At 38.5% G+C, this 12934-nt stretch overlaps 1 protein-coding gene across 8 annotated transcripts in view; it reads right to left on the bottom strand.

Annotated features, from left to right (window-relative positions):
- SACS (sacsin molecular chaperone) overlaps window positions 1-12934 on the bottom strand; it is a 125767-nt gene that overhangs the window by 12993 nt on the left and 99840 nt on the right. For 4 of the 8 annotated variants that reach the window (XM_080662305.1, XM_080662301.1, XM_080662307.1 and 1 more), the window contains 3 exons: window positions 9960-11445; window positions 8848-8939; window positions 3542-3568 (listed from right to left, as the gene is read on the bottom strand). In XM_080662305.1, the coding sequence (XP_080518431.1) occupies window positions 3542-3568; window positions 8848-8939; window positions 9960-11410 (1570 nt within the window). In that variant the 5' untranslated portion in view covers window positions 11411-11445. The remainder of the gene's footprint in view (window positions 1-3541; window positions 3569-8847; window positions 8940-9959; window positions 11446-12934) is intronic. The other 4 variants (XM_080662304.1, XM_080662302.1, XM_080662303.1 and 1 more) reach the window with 1 other exon arrangement.

Below are 12934 nucleotides of genomic sequence, written 5' to 3'. Positions count from 1 at the left end.
TTAAATAATAGAGAATCTACCCATAAATCCATATTTATAATAACCTAAGAGAGAAATAATTCTCTCTGGAAAGTGCTTATTTTAAATAAATATGTAAAATGTATTTATGTATGTTTTAAAAATTATCCTACAATGTTCTACAAATGGAATCAACATAAAAAATAATTTTTCGTGGTTATTTTTTATAAATAAAAGTACCAAAGAAAAGTGGTAAAGTTTAAGTAAGTACCATTTTATTTAGAGGTAGGTAAGTAATTTATAAGCAACCACAACATGAATTTTTTTTTACATGTCTTCAGGAGCCACATGGCTGCACAGATAACAAGAAGGGCCTGAAGTAAGAACACAAATATTGTAATGAAGTAAGACCAACACTCTTTGAGGCTAAAATAGCAAGGAAACTTAGTTTCCTTCAATCACACGTGTCACTTAAGCTTTCTGGTACTTGCATGCTCTCATCCGGAAAAAAAATGAGGATGAGGTTCTAGGTCTCAAGACTGTTCCATATATATATATGCCCAAGTAAGGAGCATATTCATAACTTTAACCACTGGTCTAGAAATTAACATTTTATTTCTAAGTGTATTTTGTGATTCAGAGTATTTATAACACCAGAAGGAACAAAATTTTGAAATAACACTATTTACCTATAGATATATATTTGCTTACATAGGGAAATAAGAAATATCTTAAATTCAATCCTATGGAAAACTAACATCATTTTCTCCCTGTGTACATATAATTTCTAGACTCTTGAAAGACTAATTTTGAAAAAAGATGTAAAAGAGGGCACAGCTCAAGCACCTTGAAATTTCTGTATAGCATCATATTTTAACACCCTTATTTCACAGGCTTACACATCAGGAAGACAACTTTACCTTTGTCCAAAAAGTTATCTTTCATGTTACAATAGACATTTTAAAATTACTGCCATGGAAGTTTAAGCAAGGGCACAGTCTTACAACTTTTGGAAGCTATAAATTCCCAAATTCTGAATATTTTCAGTTTCTACATTTTATGATTTAGGGTAAATCAAGTAGTAATATTTGAGAAATAAAGTTTTATCAGAAATCTGATTAATATAGACTCCTTGGTTGATAAGCCCCATTAAAATATAATTTTTATAATTAATTTTTAACAACAATGTTTTAAACAAATGCTTACTGAATTAACAAAATAGAATATCCAAATCACAAGAAATGCAAAGATATAACACCAAAGATACAAAAACGACTTAAAAATTAAAGTGCACAACTCTCAGCAAACAAAAAAATTAAATATTCACCACACTATGTTCTAGGTTAATAATTGCCAAGTAATGCATTTTTAAAATAATTCTATCCAATATCCATGCATGAAATTTGACAATTTATAAAAGACATGCCTACCTTCAGAAACATTATATAATATTGACATATAAACAAAATGCCAATAAAAGAACACACCCCACACATGCGATTAATACACCAGTCATGCTGAACTAAAACACATAATAGAAAATAAAGGAGAGAGAAAATGTAGTAAGACACAATTCTAAGTACCTAAGTCAATTCAATCTGAAGTTCTAATTTCTATTTATTTTGTATTTAAGACTTTATAAAGTTTTTTAACTCTAAATTGTAAATGTTAACCAGAAAAAAGTCTTCATGTCCTGGTTTAGAAAGTCATTGAAATTACAAAGCACCTCTAACAGTATCAGCAAAATATCTTTTAGCTTTGTAATAAATGATTATGTGTTTGTGGCTTTGCCTTTAAATTTATCAGCACTGTCAAAAGTAGTTAACTATACAGAACTGAAAGTGTTCCTAGAGACAGAAAGCTTTTATCTAAACTATTATTATATATGATTATTTAATTTAGAAAGAACTCTTCTAAGAGTAATTTCTGCTTTAAACTACTCTTCAATTTAAAGTAATAACAACAACGTACTGAATGAAAGACTGCACTGTTTTTTGTTGTATACATTTATTTATGTGTTTATGCTCAGTACTAACTTTGGAAATGATTTTTCAACATGGATGGAAACAGAATACTATAGACCCCAAAATTTACTTAACCAGAAAATCGCAGTCCTTATTACTTTTATGAGCTAGGAGTTTATTATACCTGACCAGACTCTTTCAGAGTTACAGCTAGCTGACTACTCTGATGACCCAAGACTGTAAGTACAGCAACAGTTTTTTTATACTTTTTTTGTAGAGAAAGTGGCAATGGCAGCTTTGATCGCTGATGAGTTCTAACAATGCTCCATTGTGTGGAGATATCCAAATCTCTTTTAAACACATAGGAGATAAAGTGAAGGTTCGATTAAATGGTAAACAGTAGGTCAAATCTAGCTGTTTGAAGTCAAATCTTCAAAAAAACAAAAAGGAAAAGAAAAAGACCAAACCAAAGAAGGAAAGGAAAGCCTCCTGCCTACTAAGCTCCTGGCACTGCACAAGAGTAGGGGCAGCATGGCACGCACTGTGGGTCCAGCAGAAACTTCCATTCTAATGTGGATGAGGCACATGGAGGTGGTTAAAAAAATAGCACTAGGGGTCAAATCTTAGTAAATCAGCACACTGCGGCTGCCTTCCTTCTTTTTGTCTTGAATAGGAGTGCAGCAACAACTGGGAGCTCACTCATATAACCAGAGCCTAAGGGTAGGTGAGAACTATGTATGCAGCCCACTCTTAATGAGATTTTGTTTTCCTCTTTGATGACACCTTAAAAATGATATATTAAATAAAGTTTAAGAATATATAATAATAATAGTTGTAAATGCTAAGCTACTTTTTAATACAAGCTAGAAACCAAATTTAATCTTTGTATGAATTATCAGTATAACAATAGCTTATTTTCTAAATTAATTGTTATATAGGTGTAGCCTGCTTCAAATAATAGATTGACTCCAAACGCATTTTTCACCAAAAATTTCTGTAAAGCAAATCTTGTACCTTCTAATTTTCCACGTAAAAAATGAACTAAGAGAAAAATAATACAGGTTAAGTAAAAAACCTTTTATTTTTAAAAAAGGGCAGTCAACAAAATGACACATGAGGCATTGTAAGAGTGATCAGCCAATTGTTCCTAATAAAGCTGTCTTAGCCACTGTAATTTTCCTCTGCTATTCCCCTCTTCAGGACACTAAGCCGTAAGGTTCCCTCCCTTCACTGATCCAGAACTGATGCCTCTCAACCCTTTATAATCTCAATATTTATTGGTATCATATAACAGAGGTATGTTCACTCTTGTACTTTCCCACTAAATATCACAACTTGAAATACAGATTTCCGCATAATGCTTTCATTTGAAACTAAATGTTTTATGAAATGAATGATTCCAAGCCATTTAAATATGGTTTTATTGTGGTATATATAACCACCACCTATGTACCTATATCAGTGTAGTTTCCTCTCTCCTTTAATAGTTATTAACACTAGAAAAAAAGTGTTGATATAATTTCTGTCTACTTAGGTAAATGAAAAAATATGATTCAAAGAATCAAATGAACAAAAACATCAGGCTACAAATGAACACAACATTTAGACAGTTATCATACCTGAATATCCCCAGAGAAGCTGTTGTGCTAGAATGTAATTAAATCTTTTCTTAAAAAAAGAATTGTCACAATTTTCACATGATGATTACAGAAATTAGTCTGTATCTTAAGATAATACTGTTTTGTATTAACATTGTTTGTCTTAATATATCATTATGTAAAACAAAAGCCATAAACAAAATTCCAAACATAGCAAATTTTACATTTTAGATTTAAAGATGTATTTTAATGCAAAGTAAATCTCAGCTATATATGGTCAAAAAATCTTAGTTTAGAAAGAAAGCAAAGAAAGGAATATGTACTTTATATGTCCAAATTACATTTCAACAATAGAAATAAAGTCATTTAATAAGCTCCCAATGGGCTTTTTGTATAGGCCATCATCACATCTATACTAATAAAAGGATAATATGCTAATTAGACCGGATAGACTGGAAGACATCCTTCTGGATGTCCTTCTGGAGAAAGCCACGGTGTGGGGCAAAGGCAGAGGTGGTTAGGGGTGATCAGGCCAGCAGGAGAGAGCGGTTAGGGGCTATCAGGCCAGCAGGGGAGCAGTTAGGGGCATCAGGCAGGCAGGCAGGCAGAGGGGTTAGGGGCAATCAGGCAGGCAGAGGTTATTAGAGGTGATCAGGCAGGCAGGCAGAGGGGTTAGGGGTGATCAGAGAGGCAGGCAGAGTGGTTAGGGGTGATCAGCAGGCAGGCAGGTGAGCTGTTAGGAGCCAGCGGTCCCAGATTATGAGAGGGATGTCCGACTGCCGGCCTGACTTGCCAGCATCACTACTCTTGTGCTTTGCGGCCATTATAGAGTAGAATAAGGGTTACTTGAACACAGCACTGTGATAGTCTATCTGATAACTGAGGTGGCTACTGAACCATAGGTAACTGAAACCCTGGAAAGCGAAACCATGGATAAAGGAGACTACCACATAGACCATAAGCATACACTACTCCTTCTAGAAGCTGGACTATGACAGAATGTAAGAAAGGGAATCAAAGTCAAGGTTTGTTTTGTTTTCCCCAAAATGAGGAAGACTGAAACATGCTTGCCTAATTGCTAAAGGGAAAGGAGCAATAGAGTTTGGGGAAAAATACAAGCAATAACTTAATATTTAGCTTACGATTTTTAATGTGATACAAGTAAAAGGTAAAACTATCAAAATAATGAGACAGATTTTGTTTGAGCTATAGAATTAGAGAAGTAACTATTGCAGAGGAAAAAACAGGTTTTAATTTTATGTAGCACTACTTTCAAAACTGGCCAGTTTTTTACTGATAATCAGTAAATGGAAGTCCACAGTGCTTTGTGTCAACAAAATAACTGCATAATCATTAGAGCAAAAAATGTCAAATATTTGTGATGTTTCCTACCATATGAAGGGAGCTCCATAAATATAATACTCTCAGCTTCCCTCTCCCACATTCACTAATCCCTCCTTCCGCACCACTCCAGCAAGTGGCATGACATGTCTGATTGGTAAGTAAATAGAGAGAATCTGTGCCTGCTCAGAAGTCTCCTTCTGAGGGCAGCTCCTCCATAAGGAAGCCTGTGGTATTACAGTGCTGCCTGAGACTAGATGGCTGTGCTAATCGGTTTAATTCTGGAGTTGAATTATAGAAGCCCACTGCCTGACATGAGTAATGATCTCCAACACCAGAATTATCAGTAACACACCAGTGATTTTTACATCTACCTGCTGGACCCCTTTCTGTGTATCTTTACTAACTCAGATCTCAGAAAAGGAAAGCCAGGGCCATTTTTTTTGGGTCCCCATCAGCCCCTATATTCTAGTGCTCCCAAAATATTAAAATTGTTCATGGTAATAAAGTAATTTTTGTCTGGAACAAAATTTCTTTTTTTTTTTTTAACTAATGATCCTATATAATACAGGACATCATCACATCTATACTAATAAAAGGATAATATGCTAATCAGACCAGATAGACTGGACGTCTTCCAGACATCCTTTCGGATGTCCTTCTGGACAAAGCCACGGTGTGGGGCCAAGGCAGAGGTGGTTAGGGGCAACCAGGCTGGCAGGGAAGGATGGTTAGGGGCAACCAGGCCGGCAGGGGAGGGCAGTTGGGGGAAACCGGGCTGGCAGGGGAGGGCAGTTGGGGGAAACCGGGCTGGCAGGGGAGGGCAGTCGGGGGTGACTGGGCTGGCAGGGGAGGGCAGTTGGGGGCGATTGGGCTGGCAGGGAGGGCAGTTGGGGGCAATCGGACCGGCAGGGGAGTAGTTAGGCATCGATCAGGCTGGCAGGGTAGTGATTAGGGGGTGATTAGGCTGGCAGGCAAAAGCGGTTAGGGGCAATCAGGCAGGCAGGCAGGCAAGCAGTTGGGAGCTAGCAGTCTCAGATTGTGAGAGGTATGTCCGACTGCTGGTTTAAACCGGCAGATGGACATCTCCAGAGGGGTCCCAGATTGGAGAGGGTACAGGCTGGGCTGAGGGACAACCCCCCACATTCACGGATTTTTTGCACTGGGCCTCTAGTATAAAAATAACAAGGAAGATGCCCAGGACACAGTTACCTATCACCCATATAGCCAAATAAAAATATTGAAAAAGATTATTAAATAATCATAAGAATGGTAGCCTAACACTTAAATCAAGGTTTTAAAAAAGTGAACATGAAGAGAATTCCTGGAGAACCAAGCCACACATTATGGATGACAAACAAAACAGTGAAGACATCCCATCTAGTGTAAGAGTTCAAAAAACATTAACCAACAGCCAGAGACAAAATATACTGAGAATGAAATAATCCCAAAATAGCAAATCAGAATCCACACTAGATGAGAAAATGAAGACATACAAAGTGGGAAGACTCAACTCTATAAAGATATCAAATTACCTAAGTTATTATATATATTTTAACTCATCCCTAAAAATATAACAACAGGCACCCCATCCACCTAAGGCTAGAAAAGCAAGTGGTTGCCATTCCTTGTGCCACGGGACATTTAAAAATCTTTGAGTAAAAGCACAGTATTATTCTGTTGGCCTTTACCCTTTCTACCTGACTAGTTCTTAATAAGTTTTGGCAGATTTCTAAATTCATATCCACCTCAGAAACTATTGGCCATTAACAAAAATATTCTCTTCAAAAGAAGGTAATACATTGCACAATGAAATACCACAGCAATAATAAAGGAAGATCTATAACTCCATGCAAAAACCTTGATGACGTCACAAATATTAAAGTAATAGAAGCAGACACAAAGAGTACATACTGTTTGATTCCTTTTATAGATAGAACAAATAACTAGTTGAATTTAATCAGTGCGATTAAAAGTCAGGATCATGGTTACCCCTGAGTGAGCAGGACTGAAAAAGGAATGGGAGGAGTTTCTGTGTGTTGGCGATCTTGTTTTTTTTTATCTAGGTGTTTTCAGTTTGCAAAATTTCATTAAGCTTACATTTATAATATGTATACCTTTTTGTATGCATATTATATATTTTTTTATTTTTTTTAAAAATATATTTTATTGATATTTTACAGAGAGGAAGGGAGAGAGATAGAGAGTTAGAAACATTGATGAGAGAGAAACATCGATCAGCTGCCTCCTGCACACCTCCTACTGGGGATGTGCCCGCAACCAAGTTACATGCTCTTGACCGGAATCGAACCTGGGACCTTTCAGTCCACAGGCCGACGCTCTATCCACTGAGCCAAACTGGTTTCAGCTGCATATTATATTTCAATGTAAAGTTTTTATACCAGAATATTGTAACAAATTTGAAAAATAACAATTTGTAAAACTTTGGAGCAAACAATGGCAGAGTTATAGGAATGCATATTCAGACTCCCAAAAAGCTACTTGAAGATGACAATTTCCATCAATGTCACAGTTACTACCTCATAGTTACAGATTCCTTATGGTAAACAGTATTTATATATTCATTTTCCTTTAGTCTCACTTTGATTCCACCCTTAATTTGCCTCCCCCATTCCAATTCCTTTAGTTTATATTTAAATGAATTAAGATGTACAATCATTACAACTTTTCCTTCTGTCATTACCTTTGAAAATAGCATCCTATATAATAAAAGAATAATATGCAAATCAACCTAACGGCAGATGACTGGTCGCTATGACGCACACTGACCACTAGGGGGCAGATGCTCAACACAGGAGTTGCCCCCTGGTGGTCAATGCGCTCCCACAGGGGGAGCGCCACTCAGCCAGAAGCCAGGCTCATGGCTGGCGAGCACAGCAGCGGTGGTGGGAGCCTCTCCTGCCTCCACGGCAGCACTAAGGATGTCGGACTGCTGGCTTAGGCCTGCTCCTCACAGTCCCCGGCAATCAGACATCCCCTGAGGGATGCTGGACTGCGAGAGGGCGCAGGCCAGGCTGAGGGACTCCCCTTCTCCCCAGTGCACAAATTTTGTGCACCAGGCCTCTAGTATGCTATAAAAGACACATCACAAATAATATGCTTTACAACCTTAACCAGTGAAATAAAACCAGAATTTTCAAGACAATATCTAACTTAGAAAAAGTTCCGGCAATAGTCTTAGAAGGGAAAGGATGCTTGCAAAAGTTGCAAGATAATATCAAATTTAGAACCATAATAATTTTTCCCCCAAACTATTCTGTCTTTTCCTAAAAAGAATTTTTAATAAAGGATATCCATCCTTTGCTAGGGCCCCAGGAGTCCCTTTTCCTGACACTGTTGTGAGTTCATTTTATCTGTCTGCATTTCCCCTGGTTGGCCCTGCCCCTGATTGCCGCCCCCCCTACCCCAACAGGGGGTGGGGCTGGCTGGCCAGCCTCCTGCAGACACCCCCCCCCCCCAGCCACTCCACCCCTTATCACAGCCCCTACCCCAATAGGGGGTGGGGCTGGCTGGTCAACCTCCTGCAGACCCTCCCCCTGCCTGGCCCCACTCCAGATAGGTCCCTCCCACGCCAATCAGGGGCAGGGCCTCCGGCCAAACACCCATGGTTCCTCCCCCAGGCCATTGGCCCCAATCTACACCCCTCATCCCATTTGGGGGTGGGGCTGGCTGGCCCACTGCCCACAGCCCCTCCCCATGGCTGGCCCCACCCCCAATCGGCCCCCCAACCCCAATTGGGGGTGGGGCCCACCAGCCAATCACCTGTGGCCCCTTCCCCCAGCCAGCCTAGCCCTGATGGGCCCCAATTGGGGCAGGCTGGCTGGCCAACCTCCTGCCATCTCCTCCTCCCCTGATCCGCCCTGATTGGGACCAGGCTGGCCAGACCCCACCCATGCATGAATTCATGCACTGGGCCTCTAGTTTTTTATAAATAGGTTTATTTTTAAAAAGCTAGACTATAATACCTCGGGTTTGGGCAGCTTCCTTTAAAGCAGCTAGAAGGTGAGGCTTCAAGTTATCCAAAATAAGTCTTCCTTCAAGACCTGGGAAAAGGGACCTAAAAAGCAAAAGGATCACAGCAATTATAATCTTCTAACAATTCTAAAATAAAGTAATTAAATAATTTCAAGCCAATTAAATGTACTGTTTTATATAAATGAATGCACATATCAAATCACACAGCAATACTTTTTGATCAAATATTAATGAGCCTTCACTTTAAACCATGAGGGCATCATGCACCACATGCATACCCAGAAATACTCTATAAGCATCTCAGGATAAAATTAATTTTATCTTCTGAAATGCCAATATACATCCTTAGCTATAAAGAATTACTTAACTATTTTAATTCATTTAAATTTCATAAAGTAATTCATTGACAAATCTTAATTATTATTTGCACTTAATAACCATTTTATTATTAAAATTTCTGAAAAAAATTGCTAAGGTAACTTTTTTACAAATTGATTTTAGAGAGAGAGGAAGGTGTGGGGAAAGAGAAACATTTATTTGTTGTTACACTTATTTATGCATTCATTGGTTGATTCTTGCATGTGCCTTGACCAGGGATCAAACACACAACCTTGGCATATGTGGATGATGCTCTAACCAACTGAGCTACTTGGCCAGGCCTTGGATAATTTTTTTTTTAAATATATTTTATTGCTTTTTACAGAGAGGAAGGGAAAGGGATAGAGAGTTAGAAACATCAATGAGAGAGAAACATCGATCAGCTGCCTCCTGCACACCCCCCACTGGGGATGTGCCCGCAATCAAGGTACATGCCCTTGACCGGAATCGAACCCGGGACCCTTCAGTCCGCAGGCTGACGCTCTATCCACTGAGCCAAACCAGATAGGGCCAGGCCTCGGATAATTTAACTGATAAAAGTGAATAGTTTCACTTTAGGATGTAAAAATGTATCCATTCGTATTTTAAAAAGTATTATATTTCTGCAAAAGTCTTATAAAATCTACATTGATAATGGATGAATTTCATAATAAAGGACTGTAAATGTGAGCAGGGACAGGAGTCTCTAAGAGTAAATCCATATTTTTAAAAGTGTGGTCTATACCTTGGATAGTCTTCTGAGGTAATATAAATAACATCTTGATCTGATACAGATGAGGAGAAGGGAATAAAATTTCCATTTTGTAAAGGTAGCAGCTCCAACCCAAGCAGTTCACTATAAGCTTGGTCAGACAGCACGAATTCTAAGAGGTGAAGCTTTTCTTCAGCACTACCCAGGTGTACAGACTTCCTCAGCACCTGCCGCACCCACGCAGGTGTCACCTTCCGCACAGGTTTCTCACTGGAGGCAGTGAGCTGCACGGCTGCAGCCAGATTCGCTGGTATCTTGGCAATCTGCTTTCCTGAGCTATGGAGGTAGTTGAGCACAGTCTTTGTGTGTTCCAAACTTTCATCAAGTTCTGAGAAGTAAGCCTGCTCCAACTTGACCCAGTGATTGCTAATAGAATAAATAACTGCATTCTGGAACAGCTCGCTGAATAGAGGCTCTAACACTGGTTGCCAGTGCACCTTGACTTTGTTCACATCAGGCCACAGCTTATAGATTATGTCAACTGACAAGGGAAAATCGGAGCTCCTCTTTGACTCCAGGCGTTTTATAGAATCTAAGATCAGAGTAGCATAGGCTTTAGGGACAACATTCATGATCAGAAATTCATTCCATAAGGCAGCCGGATCTCTCCACTGGTCCAACTCTCTCCATTTTATGCTTCTGCGATTGTCAGTCAGGCCAAAGAACCCACTGATGTGAACTGGAAGGCCCGTTTTACTCTCCTCGCCAGGAGGCAAGGGAAGAAAACAAAATGCTTTTCCTGAGAAATCAGATGTTGCTCCTTTTTCTTCATCATCTTGGTTTGATAAAGACATAGCTATTCCAATGGTTGGGATGAATTTCAATTCATCAGCTAAAGAATCAAGTTTACTACTAATTCCTCGCCCACCCACACTGTTACACACCAACCAAGATGTCTTTTGTGTGTCCTTCATACTCTCGTCTTCTAAAACTATATTTATATGATATGTTACACAGGTTATGCTATTGCTTGGAATCTTTTTACAATAGTTACTTATAGCAGTTTCCAGAATCTTGACAGAATTTGGCCGTTCCTGTTTCAGGGCCTTATTCTCACTAGCAGTCACTCTAAACACTAGTTTCTCTGTTCCATCAGCTTCTCGAACATGTAAGGAGACATCCTGCACACTTTTCAGAAACAGCAGCACTGTGTCTGCATCTGCCCTAAAAGATTCAAACAACTCAAGAACCTTTTGCTTATTGTAGAGGTTACTACTAAGCTGGGAAGGTTGTAGGCGAAGAGGAAAACGGAAAAATGTTCCTGGAAAATGGCCGTTTATAAACATTTCCTTGGTGCTTCCAAAAATGCCAATAAATGGCGCAAATTGGTCTGAAAGTTCACTAATTTCTTCGCTGTCATCTTTGAGATTCCAACATTGACCTGATTCGTGTGGACCAAAAAGTGTTTGGTGAGGATCCAACATCCCAATCTGGTCACCACTAAAAATACAAGGAACATCTGTAAAAAATAAATAAATAAATAAATAAATAAATAAATAAATAAATAAATAAATGTTAAGCAGTCATGATCAACTCTGAAGTTTAATGGACAGTTATAATTATACTTACAATGCATAATTACTATAAAAATATTACACCATTTGCAACAACATGAATGGAACTGGAGAGCATTACGCTAAGTGAAATAAGCCAGTCGGTGAAAGATAAATACCACATGATCTCACTCATTTGTGGAATATAAAGAACATTATAAACTGATGAACAAAAATAGATACAGAGGCAAAGAAGCATTGAACAGGCTGTCAAACTACAGCGGGAAGGTAGGGGAGGGTGGGGAGGAAGTAAGAGATCAACCGAAGGACTTGTATGCATGCATATAAGCATAACCAATGGACACAAGACACTGGGGCGGGGGGGAAGGGGCGGGGGAGAAATGGCATATGCCAGAAGAGGGTAAGAGAGGCTAGGGGGAGGTCAATGGGGATAAAAAAGGAGACATATGTACTACTATTTGTAATACTTTAAACAATAAAATAAAATTTAAAAATTTGTTTTCAAATTTTAATTTAAATAAAAAATAAAAATATTACACATGAAAAAGCATAAGCCATAAAGTGACTCCAAAATAGATTTATCTAAAGAAAAAAACTAAATTTAGCACAAAAATATAATTCTTTGAACATGAAAAATAATGATTTCTCTCTTGATTCAATAAGTAACAGCATAAAGATTTTACATGATTATTATGAAAACCTAAGATATATCTTCCAACACTTATTAAACAATTAAAATATGTTGAGTCATTGGATATCTACACTCAACCCCACAGCCATGTGAACCCAATTAAACAGAACAGAGTTGCATCTATGCTCAAAATGAAAACTTCAATGGTAGATTCTCTGAAGGAAGAGAGGCAGAGAAATAACAGGAAAAATTCTGCCACCAAATTACTCAGTAAGCATCTGACCTTAAGTGAGTGTTGAAATGAGTTCCCTCAGTTGATGTGCATCCCTATGCTTCTCACAATAGATGTGCCCCTCAGGTTGGGAGCATCTCACCACACTGAACCTAAGGGTAGTGCTTCCAGACACATTTTTTGTATAGCATGACCACTAAATTGATATCAATTGCTTCACCTGTTCTTTAACCAAAGGCAAAGTAATATTTAAACACTGGCAGAAAAATGAGACATGTCAGAACTACTGTATTGTGAGAAATCCTTCAACATGGTGCCTTTAAGGACTTCCCGAGGGTAATCTGGATGTTTTGCCTCTCATGCTGACTATAGCACCTAACCTTCATGCATGATGCAACTCCAATGAAGTCCAACTTTAATATTTATTGTCATCAACTGCAGGCTCAGTTGTCACAACCATCAACTCCTAAACTCTCAGGTATTTAAAGCAAGAAATGTTACATCCACAAACCTAGCTGCTAAATCGATCAAAAGTGTGGTCTGTGACACCCTCGTCCATAGACTGTGTACA

Source organism: Plecotus auritus, assembly GCF_963455305.1.
Source record: "Plecotus auritus genome assembly, chromosome: 3".
In the NCBI taxonomy this organism is placed as follows: domain Eukaryota; kingdom Metazoa; phylum Chordata; class Mammalia; order Chiroptera; family Vespertilionidae; genus Plecotus; species Plecotus auritus.
Note: the sequence above shows the minus strand (reverse complement) of the source record. Positions and strands in the feature narration are given on the sequence as shown.